We start from the raw sequence: 12,375 nt of genomic DNA, 5'->3' as shown, positions 1-12,375 counted from the left end.
ACTCAATCCCACCTTGAACGTGGCTCCGGCCAGCGGCTGCTGCCTCAACTCTGACTGGCTGAGGCCCAGACTGGCAGAGGTCACATACAGGTCAGAATAGTCTGGACCTCCAAAACAACATGATGTGGTCTTGGTCACTGGCAAAGAGACCATCTGCAGACGTACACCTGAGAGATGACAGGAAGGACATGAAACAGTCATTTCTCCGTCCCTGTCCAGATGTGCCTGCCTCTTGCTTGTTACCTGTCTGTCTCTCATTCTCTGTCTGTCCATGTCCTCTGTGTCTCACTCTCCTTTCCCTCTCTCTGTCCCTCTCTTCTGTCTGTCTCTTCTCCATCTTTGTCTCTGTCCCTGCCCTCTCTCTCTTTCTGTCCCTCACTTTTCTGTCCGTCTCTTCTCCATCTTTGTCTCTGTCTTTATACTCCATCGCTCTCTTTCCTGTCTGTCACTCTCTATTCTGCCTCTGTCTCTTCTCCATAGAACAGGGACAGAGACAAAGGCTGAGACAGAGGTAGAAAAGAGTGGGATGGAGAGAGAAAGGAGGGAGAGAGAGACAAGACAGGCACAGAAACAAAGACAGAAAACAGAGGGACAGAGACAGAAAGCAAGACAGACAGAGGGAGAGGGAGAGAGACAAAAACAGAAGAGAAGGACAGAGGGGAAGAGAAAGGAGAGAAAAGAGACATCACACAGTTCAAAAGTTTCCACGAGCTGTACGAGGGTTCCTGATGGTTCCTGTCCAACACAGGACTTTCTGTGCAGTTAAAATCCCCACCAACAAACAGGTACTCCTCACTGTTAGTCACTAAAGACATTTGTAACACATCTAAAAACAGCAGTTTTTCTGAAGCCACAGCTGGAGCACTCAATTTACAAAAAACGTTTTTTACTTTTTCAAATTCAGCATACAGTTCACACAGCCGACCTGGAACCATTTTATTGACGGTGCAGGAAAAAGATAGGTAGGTAGGTAAAGGTAAGAAATCTCTTGAAAAGATATATATATTATAGAATAGAAGTGCTTTTATTTAGACTCCAGATCCATCAAAAAAGACGAGACAGACACAGCCATAATTTAAAATACACAGTCATACCAGTGTTTCCACATAGCAGACTGGCGTCTTACTGTGCTAAGGACAGGGTTGTCAACATCATTATAATGGCATTACAAGAACTGTTAAACCCACATATAAAACTGAACTTCAAACGTCTCAAAAGGGCATGAAAAGTGATAACTTGTACATTACAGAAAAGCTCACTTGCCCTGTACCTTCTTGGTTTCCCAAGTAAGCTACGCAGACAATCGTTATATGCAACCTGAAGTTTGCGGATGCTGGCTTTTTTAAAAGTTTGTCCACAAGGGCGCAGTATAAAGAGGGGTGCAGTAAACCCTAAAAAGACCTTTTGTGAACACCAGGAAAATCTTCTGGCCAACAAATTAGCCTGCATATATAAAATACAACGCTGTCTATTCGTATCATCGGTGATGATGTGTCCCAGATATTTAATTTTAGAGCAAGCAGGAAGCACTTGTCCTGACAGGTAAATGATGGAAAAACGAGGTCCTTCTCCCTTTTACTCTACAAATCCTGACAGAACTCTTCTTAGCATTATAATTCCCCTACTCCACCATCGCTAGAACGTGTGTTGAGCAGCTCTTATAACCCAGCACTGCTCGGTGAGACAATCGCTAGATCATCTGCATATATAAGAGGATTAATAAGTACACTTCCAACCACGCAACCTGTCTGACAGTTTCTTAACTGGTCTGAAAGATCATTCACATAAATATTAAAGAGGCGCGGTGATAATAAAAAAAAACCTGCCGAATGCCATTACTTGTCCCAAAAGGAGCAGAGACAGAGTTTCCCCATTTAATCTGCATGCTCTGGTTAGAGTACCAGTAAGACCAGATCCTGACAAAACAACTTAGAATGATTCATCGGGCCAAATGCCTTAGACGCATCTATGAAACCAGTTGATACATATTTTTCTCCACCATCTCCTTCAGAGCATGGATACAAAAATCAGTACCATGTTTAGCCTTAAAGCCAAACTGGTTGTCAGAGGTGCAAAGCTAAACAGATAATCTGTCTAGTAAAATTCTCTCCAAGACTTTGACAACACACTGGCCAGAGCAACTGGCCTATAATGTCAATACTCCCCACCGTGCCCACTTTGTCCTTGATGACAGGCACCAAAGTAACAGACAGCATGGAGTCTGGTAACACACCATAACACGTAAAACCTGTAAAACAAATAGCAAGGAGAGCTGCTGCCCTCAGGCTTGCTAATTTGAGCTGCTCTGCAGGCGTTTCTTCTGGGCCGCATGCTTTGTTTTCTGCGAAATCTGACATGGCTTGAAAAACATCCTTGGCTGTGAGAACTGACGTGTCAGGATTGACAATCTCACCCACAGCATGGGGGTCACTCTTTGCACAATTAAATAATGCAGAGTAATGTTTCCTCCACAGTTCAGCTATGTTATCACAACCAGAGACCCCCTCGATATCTATCTATAGATTAAAAACACACACACACACACACTCACACTCACACATACATACTTGTATAACCCTAACCCCAGTCAAACTAACCAGTTTCTGGGTCAATGTTGATGACCTGCCCTCCATTGTAACAGGCCACCCAGAGACGACCATTTGTATCAATTGTCATTCCATCTGGAAGCCCCTCCCCGTCCTGCATACGGTACACCACATGGCGGTTACCTTGGCAACACACAAACAAATTACCATCATTATTTTGATCATAAAACGTGTACACAAGTATATATATATATATATATATATATATATATATATATATATATATATATATATATATATATACACACACATACATACACACACGTACGTATGTATATAAGTACATGTTTCATATTTAACTACAATAATTCGTATACAAACACGTTTGGCATGTAAATACACCTCAGACATATTAATACACTAATATGTAAATAACACTTGAATGGTGTAAATAAAAATGTATATTTACTGATGTGTCCCATGTTCACGTCATAGTCAAAGGCATCAACAGTCAGAGACAAACTGTCAATATAAAAAAACGTCCTCTGATCCATTGACCAGTCCATGCCATTAGAGATGTCCACCTGAAAGAGACAGGTGAGAGGCAGAAAGTTGAGAGGAAGATAGGTGAAAGACAGACATGGAAGAGGAAGAAAGGTGAGAGATAGATGGGTGAGAGAAAGACAGGTAGGAGAGACAGGTGAGAGACATGGGTAAGAGACAGACGAGTGAGAGAGAGGTGAGAGACAAGTAAGAGACAATTTAAAGACAGATGAATGAGAGACAGGTAAGAAACAGACAGGTGAGTGACAGGTCTCCACATCTACAGAAAAAGCAGAGGCTGATACCTTGTGGACAAGTTTGGTGAGGGTTCGGTCAGAGGTCAGGGAGAACAGGGACCCCTGCTGTCTGGGAACCACTGCTGGACTCTCCTCCATCCCCATTGTACCTGTAGAGACAAAGTACTGTTGCTATGGCAACCATACCAGGCAGAATTCAAGTTAACAGACACACCTGCCAGCAAGCGGCCTATCGGGTCAACTTTCCCATCGTTCAGCCGATTATTTGGTTTATCTCCGTCAACCTCTACCAATGACCTCATCATCTGAGTTGACCAATCAACAGTCACAATCTTGCGGCCTACACCTGCAACATAACCACCTGACTGGCGAGGAACAGCAAAGCCAACCATTTGACCTGCAGACAGACAGACAGGTGAGAGAGAAGGAGAAATGAGGAGAAAAGACAGTCATTAGTTAAATGTGGCAAGGGTCAGAGGTTATGAGTTAGAGGAGGAGAGTAAGAGAACGAGTGCTAGAGGGGCTGGGTTGGAGGGCCAGAGTCAGAGGTCCAAGGTTAGAGGACACTTCACTTCAGCATCTTCTTACAGTGGATTCATGAAGACCAGCTTCTGGCTCAGCACCAGCTCCTTCATTCAGATCCAGTTTGGGTTTGGACAATCAAAATCCACCAAGTGAACATTCCTGCTGGGTCACAAGGGGATGAAAAGATTTTTTTCAAAGGTGACACCTTTGTGTCCTCATTCCCAACTCCCAACTCCTCACATCCTTCATACGGTACACCAGCCGGCTTTTTGGTGCTTTGCACTCCTGTGCCTTTCTTTAGTATATCCACGTATGTTAACGTCGGACAGCCTTGCGACCAGCACCTGTGTGTTGGTTCCCACAATACCAAATACGTGGCTGGCAGTTCTTGATGACTTTGACAATGTCCTGCTAGTCTCACTCTCCTGGCTATTTTCTCACTCATTCTTGGTATTCACTCATACAGTCTTGTTTGAAACATGTTCACTCTTGCTAATGTTAAGTGCGAACCCATGCCAGTGCTTTCCTCACCTTAACATCTTGCTCAATTGAGTTGACTCATGATCCAAGGAACTTGAAGCCCTTGACCTCCGTCAGAGGAGCACCTCCTGTTGTTGTGAGAGGTGGATGTTCCAATGGGATGTTATTTGGGGTAACCTTGGTTTTCTTGGCTTTTGGCCAAAGGCCAACCTTGGCACCCTCTGACTCCACTCAGTTCAGGAGCTCCTGTGCTTCTTCCATATGGTCAAGAGAGCAGGCAGATGTTGTGCGCATAGGCCAGGTCTGTCCGGACTACTTTGGGGAACCGGTTCGACCTTCTCGGTGTTAGGGTGAGGCCAAGATCCTGCTCTTGTCCACCGACAGCCTTCCTGAGTGCACAGTCCAGGACTATGATGAAGAGGGAGGGGGCATTACGGCAGCCAGGACGTCAAACTCCTCACTAATGCCATCTGGGGTTATGACCCTGGCTCTTGTGCCTGCATACATGGTCTAAATTGCCCAGAGTTAGTTGCGGGAGACACCGTAGGCCTAAACGATTTTCATCATCATGACTCTGCAGAGTCAAATGCCTTTTTTAAAATCGATGCACAATACAGCAATCAAGTTGTTGTTCTTCACCTCTACAGTTATTCTCCTGAGGGCCAAGATCTGAACCACCGTAGTTCTCCCTTCTCGTTCTCCCTCAGATAGTGATCGATGACACGCCACAACTGGTTTCGTATCATCAGGTTGCATATTTTTGCCATGATACATGTCAAGCCAAAGCCTTGGTAGTTTTCTGGTTTTGAAAAGTCTCCAGCTTTCTGCACTGTGATGATGTTGGAGAGAAACCACATTTCAGGCTGCTCATTGTGAAGTAGAGCAAGGTTGCAAAACTGCTGGATGAGGTCATCTAGATCACAGTTCTAAGACCTCTGGGGGTTTGGCTTCCGGCTCAGCACTTTTTTTTGCCCTGACAAGCTCACTGGCAGTGAAGGTACCATCATCAATGCTGAGTTCTGGAGGAGTGATGGTAAGTCTTCCTCTTTTCCATCTGTTCTTTTCTGGAATACGGTGTTTGCTGCTAGTAAGTAAGTAAATTTTTATTTTCAGACTCAAAGAGGGTCCTTACAAGTAAAAGAACAGAGCACAGATCGCATGAACGTAGTCCATATAAAGTCTCTTCGAAGCCTCCAGATCACAAAGGTGTATCTGACATAGCTCTGATCAGGCCTCATAAAAAGTCCTAACATTGCATTTTGTGAGTCCACAAGTCGCTTTATGAATTTATACACAAAATTTCTTAAAAGATCCTTTAATGTTCACACATTTTTTTGCACACGCAACAGACTGGCACTTGTCCATCGACGGGACCTCAACAGGAGCCTAAAAGCATCATCGTATGCTACCTGTAATTTGTTAAATGTAGCTTTAGTAATTTGTACTTCATCAGTCGGCCAACTAGATGTTTGCCATTGCAGTTGGTAGAGTTGTGGGATGTAAATGGTGCTTCCATGGGTCCAAGCCCTGCATTGAAGTCACCCAGCATTGCCAGTAAGTTGTGAGCTGGGACACCAAAGAACAAAATAGCAAGGTCCTCATAGAACTTCTCCACCTCCTCAGATGGTGCTAGGTTGGTGGGTGAGTACACTACAATGACTGTTGTTTCTGGGTTGCCTGAGAACACTGCAATAAGGATCTATCCATATGATGGTAAACTCAACGAAGAGCCGTACGCGCCAGAGAACTCAGCAGTAGCCCTACGTTGTTGGCTGGGCCTCTTTTCGCCACGCAAAAGCAGTGATGAACATCTCTCCACTCTGTGGTACACGATCCGGTCATCAGTGCGTACTTGTCTGTTCCTAGATTCCCAGTATCTCAACTCCCTTTTCCTCGACACGGCTCCACCAGTCCAGCTTCTTCCCTCACTGTGCATGCGCTGAACGTTCCCGTTACAAATGGTCTCTGACAAATTAAGTGTGCATTGGATGGGGTGCTGTGATTAGATAAGACCCTTCTGCAAGTGAGGTTCCCTTGCAGGTTTGGGGTCCTGTTGCCATGGTGTCCTCCAGGAGGAGGACCAGCACCACCACCCGCTGCGATGTTCCTGCAGACTCCTGCCGCTGGGAGTATGGGAGCTCCTAGCTCCCATACTCTCAGCGCCTACAGATGCAGTTTAGGAAATGAGACAAAACAACCCATTGTTAAATGTTTCAGGGTGACAAGCAAGAGTGAAGGAGACGAGGAGAGGACACAAAGAGAGGTCAAGAGAAGGAAAAGAAGAGGTGAGGAGCGGAGGCAGCTGACATGAGTGAAATGTGACGTAGCCAGTATCAGCCCATTGTGCTGGGTCCTGACACGCTCACCTGTTTCCATTGACTGGACCTGATTGGTCATCGGGCTCCAGCGGTGGATTTTCTTTCCGGCGATGTCAACAAACAGAAGGGATTGTTTTGACTCTTCCCATACAGGCCCTTCACCAATCAAAGCACTCTCCTTCACCACTGGATCCACCTTCATTGATGACATCTTTATGTCTTTGTGTGAACCAATCACGGTGCAGGATGTCACCTGTCATGTGAGACCGTCACAGATGAAACAAATTCAAGGTACAGCTAATCCTGGGGTGTGTTCCAATACACCCTAAAAACAAAAGCGCCTATCGACTCAATTAAGTGAACATTTTTTACATTCAAACAGAGTAAATTTAACTGCTATGAAACTTGAGAAAACTGAGTAACTGCAAGTGAAACATTCAAGCAAATCCAAATAATAATGTTAAGCACCTCAGGATTACAAAAAAAAATAGTAGGTATGCTTAATTATGGAACAGAAAACCAAGGTTAAAACCACATAAAATATTGAGTATGTATATAATTGAAATGCTAGGTTGATCCAACTAAATGCAAAAGTGTGATTTAATAAAGCAAATGTGTATTTACAAACACAGAAATAAATCTTTATTCACCCTTGTCAAAATGAATACACAAGGCAATTATAAAGACAATTAAGTTTTTAATAGCCCAAACATAAAACTTTAACAACTTTGGTTAAATATAAGAAGAGGGTAAGAGTGTTTGTGTGCAGTGCATCTGACCTATGATCCCTTCAAAATGACAGTAAGTCATTCACCGCAAAAGCAGCCAGTGGCTGTTTTGTAATTTTGAATGCACTCTTACAACTCTAATGTCAAACATTAAACCATTTACCCCCTTTTCTAGCTTTTTCCTTTCAAAATCCAACTGTTATTTCTGTATACATCAAAACATAGATCGAAGCGAAGTAAAATCTGGTCAACTGGACGTAAGTTTATCTTGAAGACGTTTCACCTCTCATCCGAGAGGCTTCTTCAGTTCTAGTGAAGAGTGTGGAAGCTCCAGCTTATAAACCTGTGTGGGAGTGGTCAGTGCTATCGTGGTGGAAACGACCCTCCCGAGACTCACCTGGCCTCCCCAAACGACAGTCGTTGTGCGGTGTCAGGGAGTTTCAGGGGTGGTCGTTAGGGAGTTTCACCGACCACTCAGATGCTAATGGGCTGTGCTGGCATCAGCCGTTCCACATGGGTCTTTCAGCTGAGCTCTTTGGGGAAGTTTTGAAAGGACTTGGTTGTAAATAGGTGAAAGGAAATGTCGCAGTCCTCCTCCTCTGCTCAAAGATGGTTTCTCTATCCTGACCTGGATGGCTTCTTTAACTCCTCTTTCAAACCATCTGTCCTCTCTGTCCAGGATTTGGACATGGTCGTCCTGGAAGGAGTGGCTTTCCTCCTTGAGGTGGAGGAAAACCGCTGAGTCCTGTCCTCCAGAGTTGGCTCTTCTATGTTGGGCCATGCGCTTGTTGAGGGGCTGTTTGGTTTCCCCTATGTAGAGATCCGTGCAGGCCTCACTGCATCTGACAGCGTATACCAGATTGCTTTTCTGGCTGTGAGGGGTGGGATCTTTGGGGTGAACCAGTCTTTGTCTCAGAGTGTTGTCTGGTTTAAAAGACACAGGGATGCGGTGCTTATTATAGATTCTCCTTAATTTCTCAGAAACCCCTGCCACATAGGGGATCACTATGTTTTTTCTCCTGCCTTCTTCATCTTCCCTCCTCCTGGAGCTCTCCTCCTTTCTGGACCTGGAAGAGGATTTTACAAAGGTCCAGTCAGGGAAGCCACAAGTTTTAAGTGCTCTTTTCAGATGCTGCTGTTCTTTTTTCCGGCCTTGGACGCTGGTGGGGATGGTCTCCGCTCGGTGTTGCAGCGTCCTGATGACACCTAACTTGTGCTCCAGAGGATGGTGAGAGTCAAAAAGCAAGTATTGGTCAGTGTGGGTGGGTTTCCTGTACACATCCACCCTCAGGCTCCTGTCCTCTTGAATGTAGACGTCGCAGTCCAAAAAGGGCAGATGGTTGTCTTTCACATCCTCTCTTGTGAACTTGATGTTGACGTCTACCGAGTTGATGTGTGCTGTAAACGGTTGTACCTCCTGAACCTTAATCTTCACCCAGGTGTCATCAACGTATCGGAACCAGTGGGTGGGGGAGGGTCCACTGAAGGAAGTCAGGGCCCTCTGTTCCACCTCTTCCATGTATAGGTTGGCCACGATAGGAGATACGGGAGAACCCATGGCACAGCCGTGTTTTTGCCTGAAAAACTTCCCTCTGTACTGGAAGTAAGTTGTGTTCAGGCAAAGGTCCAGAAGTTGGCAGATTTGGTCCGGATTGAGGTTGGTCCTGTTGCTGAGGGTGTTGTCCAGCTGTAGGCGTTTCTTCACTGTTTCCACAGCCTCCACGGTAGGGACGCAGGTGAACAAGGAGGTCACATCGTAGGACACCATGGTCTCATCTGGGTCCAGCTTGAGTTCTCTAACCTTGTTCACGAAGTCCATGGAATTCTGGACGTGGTGGGGGGTTTTCCCTACCAAAGGGGCTAAGATGGTGGCGACGTGTTTGGCGATGTTGTACGTCACGGAGTTTATGCTGCTGACAATGGGTCGGAGCGGGGCACCTTCCTTGTGGATTTTGGGGAGGCCGTAAATCCGTGGAACTGCGTCTCCGGGGTACAGGCGGTGATACTCCAAGCGGTTGATGATTTCCCCCTTTTGCAGCTTCTGTAGGTGTTCCACCACTTTCTTCTTATAGCTGCTGGTGGGGTCGCGTTTTAAGGTCTCATATGTGTGAATGTCACTGAGAAGAGAACTGATCTTGTCCTGGTAGTCAGTTGTGTCAAGGACCACCGTGCATCTTCCTTTGTCAGCCGGAAGGATGGTGATGTTCTCATCTTTGCTCAGTGCATTCAAGGCCTTCCTTTCCTGGACCGAGAGGTTGGCAGAGGGGACCTTCGCTTCGGAGAGGGCCGCTGTGACCTTGAGTCGTAGTTCATCTGCTTCTGTGGTGGAGAGGTTGTTCTTCTTGATGGCGGATTCTGTGGCAGTGATGAGGTCCACCGTCGGGAGATGTTTCGGGGTGACAGCAAAGTTCATTCCTTTGGCAAGGACGCGTTTCTCAGGACTGGTGAGCTCCCTGTTGGATAAGTTCCTTATCCACCTGTCCTGTGAGTCCGCTGGGGTTGGGCCTTCTGTTTCTCATTCCCGGTCGAGGCGAGACTGGAGGCGCGCGAATTTCCTTTTCTGCCTCTCCTTGCTCTTCTGATGTTGAGATAGTTGGGCTGTCCCAACGAAGGAGGTGACCTTGTCCAAGATGGCGGGTGGCAAAAATGGCGTTAACTCTTGATTAAGGTGATCTAGCTTGCTCTTTAGTCCCCTCTCGGATGAGAGGTGAAACGTCTCCAAGATAAACTTACGTCCAGTTGACCAGATTTTACTTCGCTTCGATCTACGATGACCTGGATGAATGAGAACCTACACAGACATCTATACATCAAAACATTTGTTAGACAAATCCAATCAATCACAATTTGGAGCAATGGCTCTTCTGTTAACACGGCAATAAACAATAGCAGTGCAAAAGCTGTTTTGATGATGAATCCACTTTTAGTGGTGACACCCGTGAGCATCTTGCTCAACCACAGTCGGCACCGAGGCAAGCAGACATTTTTTTCAGCCTCTGAACTTTGGGTGAAAGGTGTAGAGAGTTGAGCTCCAGCAGCAACTTTTGAAAAATATTGAAACCAGTAATAATTCTATTTCTTTCAAATGATCTGTATTATTACTCCATTCTCAAATATTACGATGGAAGCCGACCCAGAGTTATTGAACATACTTCATATCTATTCCCACTTGGTCCTATACTAATGTATTCTCATGAAATTACCTAAAATAACAGATGTACACTAAACACAAACTTAGTTGGATGGTCAGAGTGACAGCATTTCATGTCCCCATTGTGACAGACAGCTTTTATTTCAAGTTCAGCCTCAGTAGTCAAGTTTTATTTTCACTACAAACTAGGTGATGGATCAAAGATGGCTGTTCTGTAGTCCATCTACGGTTCATTGTAGTTCCCTGAGGCGGAGACCCGTCAGCAACATGGCCGTCGCTTCATCACACTGGTTAGTGAGAGTTTAATCAGATTCTCTCAGCTCGCTGCCATCTTCTCCTGTCCACCTGTCCTTGAACCTGTGACCTTTTCAATCAGGGTCAAGGACAAGTGGACAGGATGGGTGGAAGGAAGGAGGAGAGGACATGAGGAGGAGGGGACAGTACTAGAGGAAAGAAGAAGGAGGAGAGGACACAAGGAGGAGGGGACAGTACTAGAGGAAAGAAGAAGGAGGAGAGGACACGAGGAGGAGGGGACAGTACTAGAGGAAAGAAGAAGAAGGAGAGGACACGAGGAGGAGGGGACAGTACTAGAGGAAAGAAGGAGGAGACACAAGGAGGAGGGGACAGTACTAGAGGAAAGAAGAAGGAGAGGACACGAGGACGAGTGGACAGGACTAGAGGAAAGAGGGAGGAGAGGACACAAGGAGGAGTGGACAGGACTAGGGAAAGAAGAAGGAGGAGAGGACACGAGGACGAGTGGACAGGACTAGAGGAAAGAAGAGGGAGAGGACACGAGGACGAGTGGACAGGACTAGAGGAAAGAGGGAGGAGAGGACACAAGGACGAGTGGACAGGATGGGTGGAAAGGAGAAGGAGAGGACACGAGGACGAGTGGACAGGACTAGAGGAAAGAAGAGGGAGAGGACACGAGGACGAGTGGACAGGACTAGAGGAAAGAAGAAGGAGAGGACACAAGGACGAGTAGACAGGATGGGTGGAAAGGAGGAGGAGAGGACACGAGGAGGAGGGGACAGTACGTGAGGAAAGAAGAAGGACAGGACATGAGCTGGAAAAGACAGGAGGGCAAGAGGAGTGGACAGGAGGATGAAAGGACAATAGGAGGATGAGAAGAACTGTGGACGAGAGGACAGAAGTTGGAGCGGAACGAAGGAGTGAACAGGAGGAAGATTAGAAAAGAAGAGGTTTGGACAGGAGGAGGAGTTAGCAAGGGAACAGGAAGATGAGTGGACAGTAGGAGAGGACAAGAGGAGTGGAGGGGGAAGGAGTGGACAGAACAAGAGGACGAGTGGACAGGAGGACAAGAGGACAGTGGGCATGAGGACAGAAGGGACTTTTCATACATACAAAATTTGAAGCACAACCTACTACGTACAGTGCTGCCCCCTAGCGGCCAGTGTGTCTGCTGTCACTTCAACCATTTGTAAACACACACGGACATTCAGATGTAGTATAGTATTACCATGTTAGTACAGACAGTGACAATCAATACTGCATGTACACGTCTACACTGTATTTGTACTTTATCCTCCAGAGGTCCCCAGACTGCATATTGAGAACCCTACTGGACACCCCTACATCTCAGTGATGATTGACAGAAAGTCACAGAGGCTTCATCAATGATTAATTCCTTAAACTCACTTTGACCATGGACGCGCGGTCACGTGTCTCGCGCTTTGTAGAAGGGAGTCCGGTTCACTTGCTGGCTGGATCCAAATCCTCCTGCGACCTCGAATACAGTCGAGGTTGGAGGCAAAGCTGCACGCGAACCGGCGGCTAAGGTTCAACCAGCGGAAGTGGATGATTTGA

General features: G+C 46.2%; 1 protein-coding gene across 1 annotated transcript in view; it reads right to left on the bottom strand.

Annotated features, from left to right (window-relative positions):
- rgn (regucalcin) overlaps positions 1–12,375 on the bottom strand; it is a 13,465-nt gene extending 1,090 nt beyond the window's left edge. Inside the window, exons 1-7 of the mRNA XM_086202759.1 lie at positions 12,208–12,375; positions 6,718–6,922; positions 3,561–3,743; positions 3,395–3,495; positions 3,016–3,130; positions 2,598–2,729; positions 13–167 (exon numbers count right to left, since the gene is read on the bottom strand). Of these exons, the coding sequence (XP_086058885.1) occupies positions 13–167; positions 2,598–2,729; positions 3,016–3,130; positions 3,395–3,495; positions 3,561–3,743; positions 6,718–6,922; positions 12,208–12,216 (900 nt within the window). The 5' untranslated portion in view covers positions 12,217–12,375. The remainder of the gene's footprint in view (positions 1–12; positions 168–2,597; positions 2,730–3,015; positions 3,131–3,394; positions 3,496–3,560; positions 3,744–6,717; positions 6,923–12,207) is intronic.

Source organism: Aulostomus chinensis, chromosome 1, assembly GCF_037954235.1.
Source record: "Aulostomus chinensis isolate RoL2024-O1b breed Wild chromosome 1, RoL_Achi_v1.0, whole genome shotgun sequence".
NCBI lineage: Eukaryota > Metazoa > Chordata > Actinopteri > Syngnathiformes > Aulostomidae > Aulostomus > Aulostomus chinensis.
The sequence above is the reverse complement of the archived record's forward strand: the minus strand, read 5'-3'. Positions and strand labels throughout refer to the sequence as shown.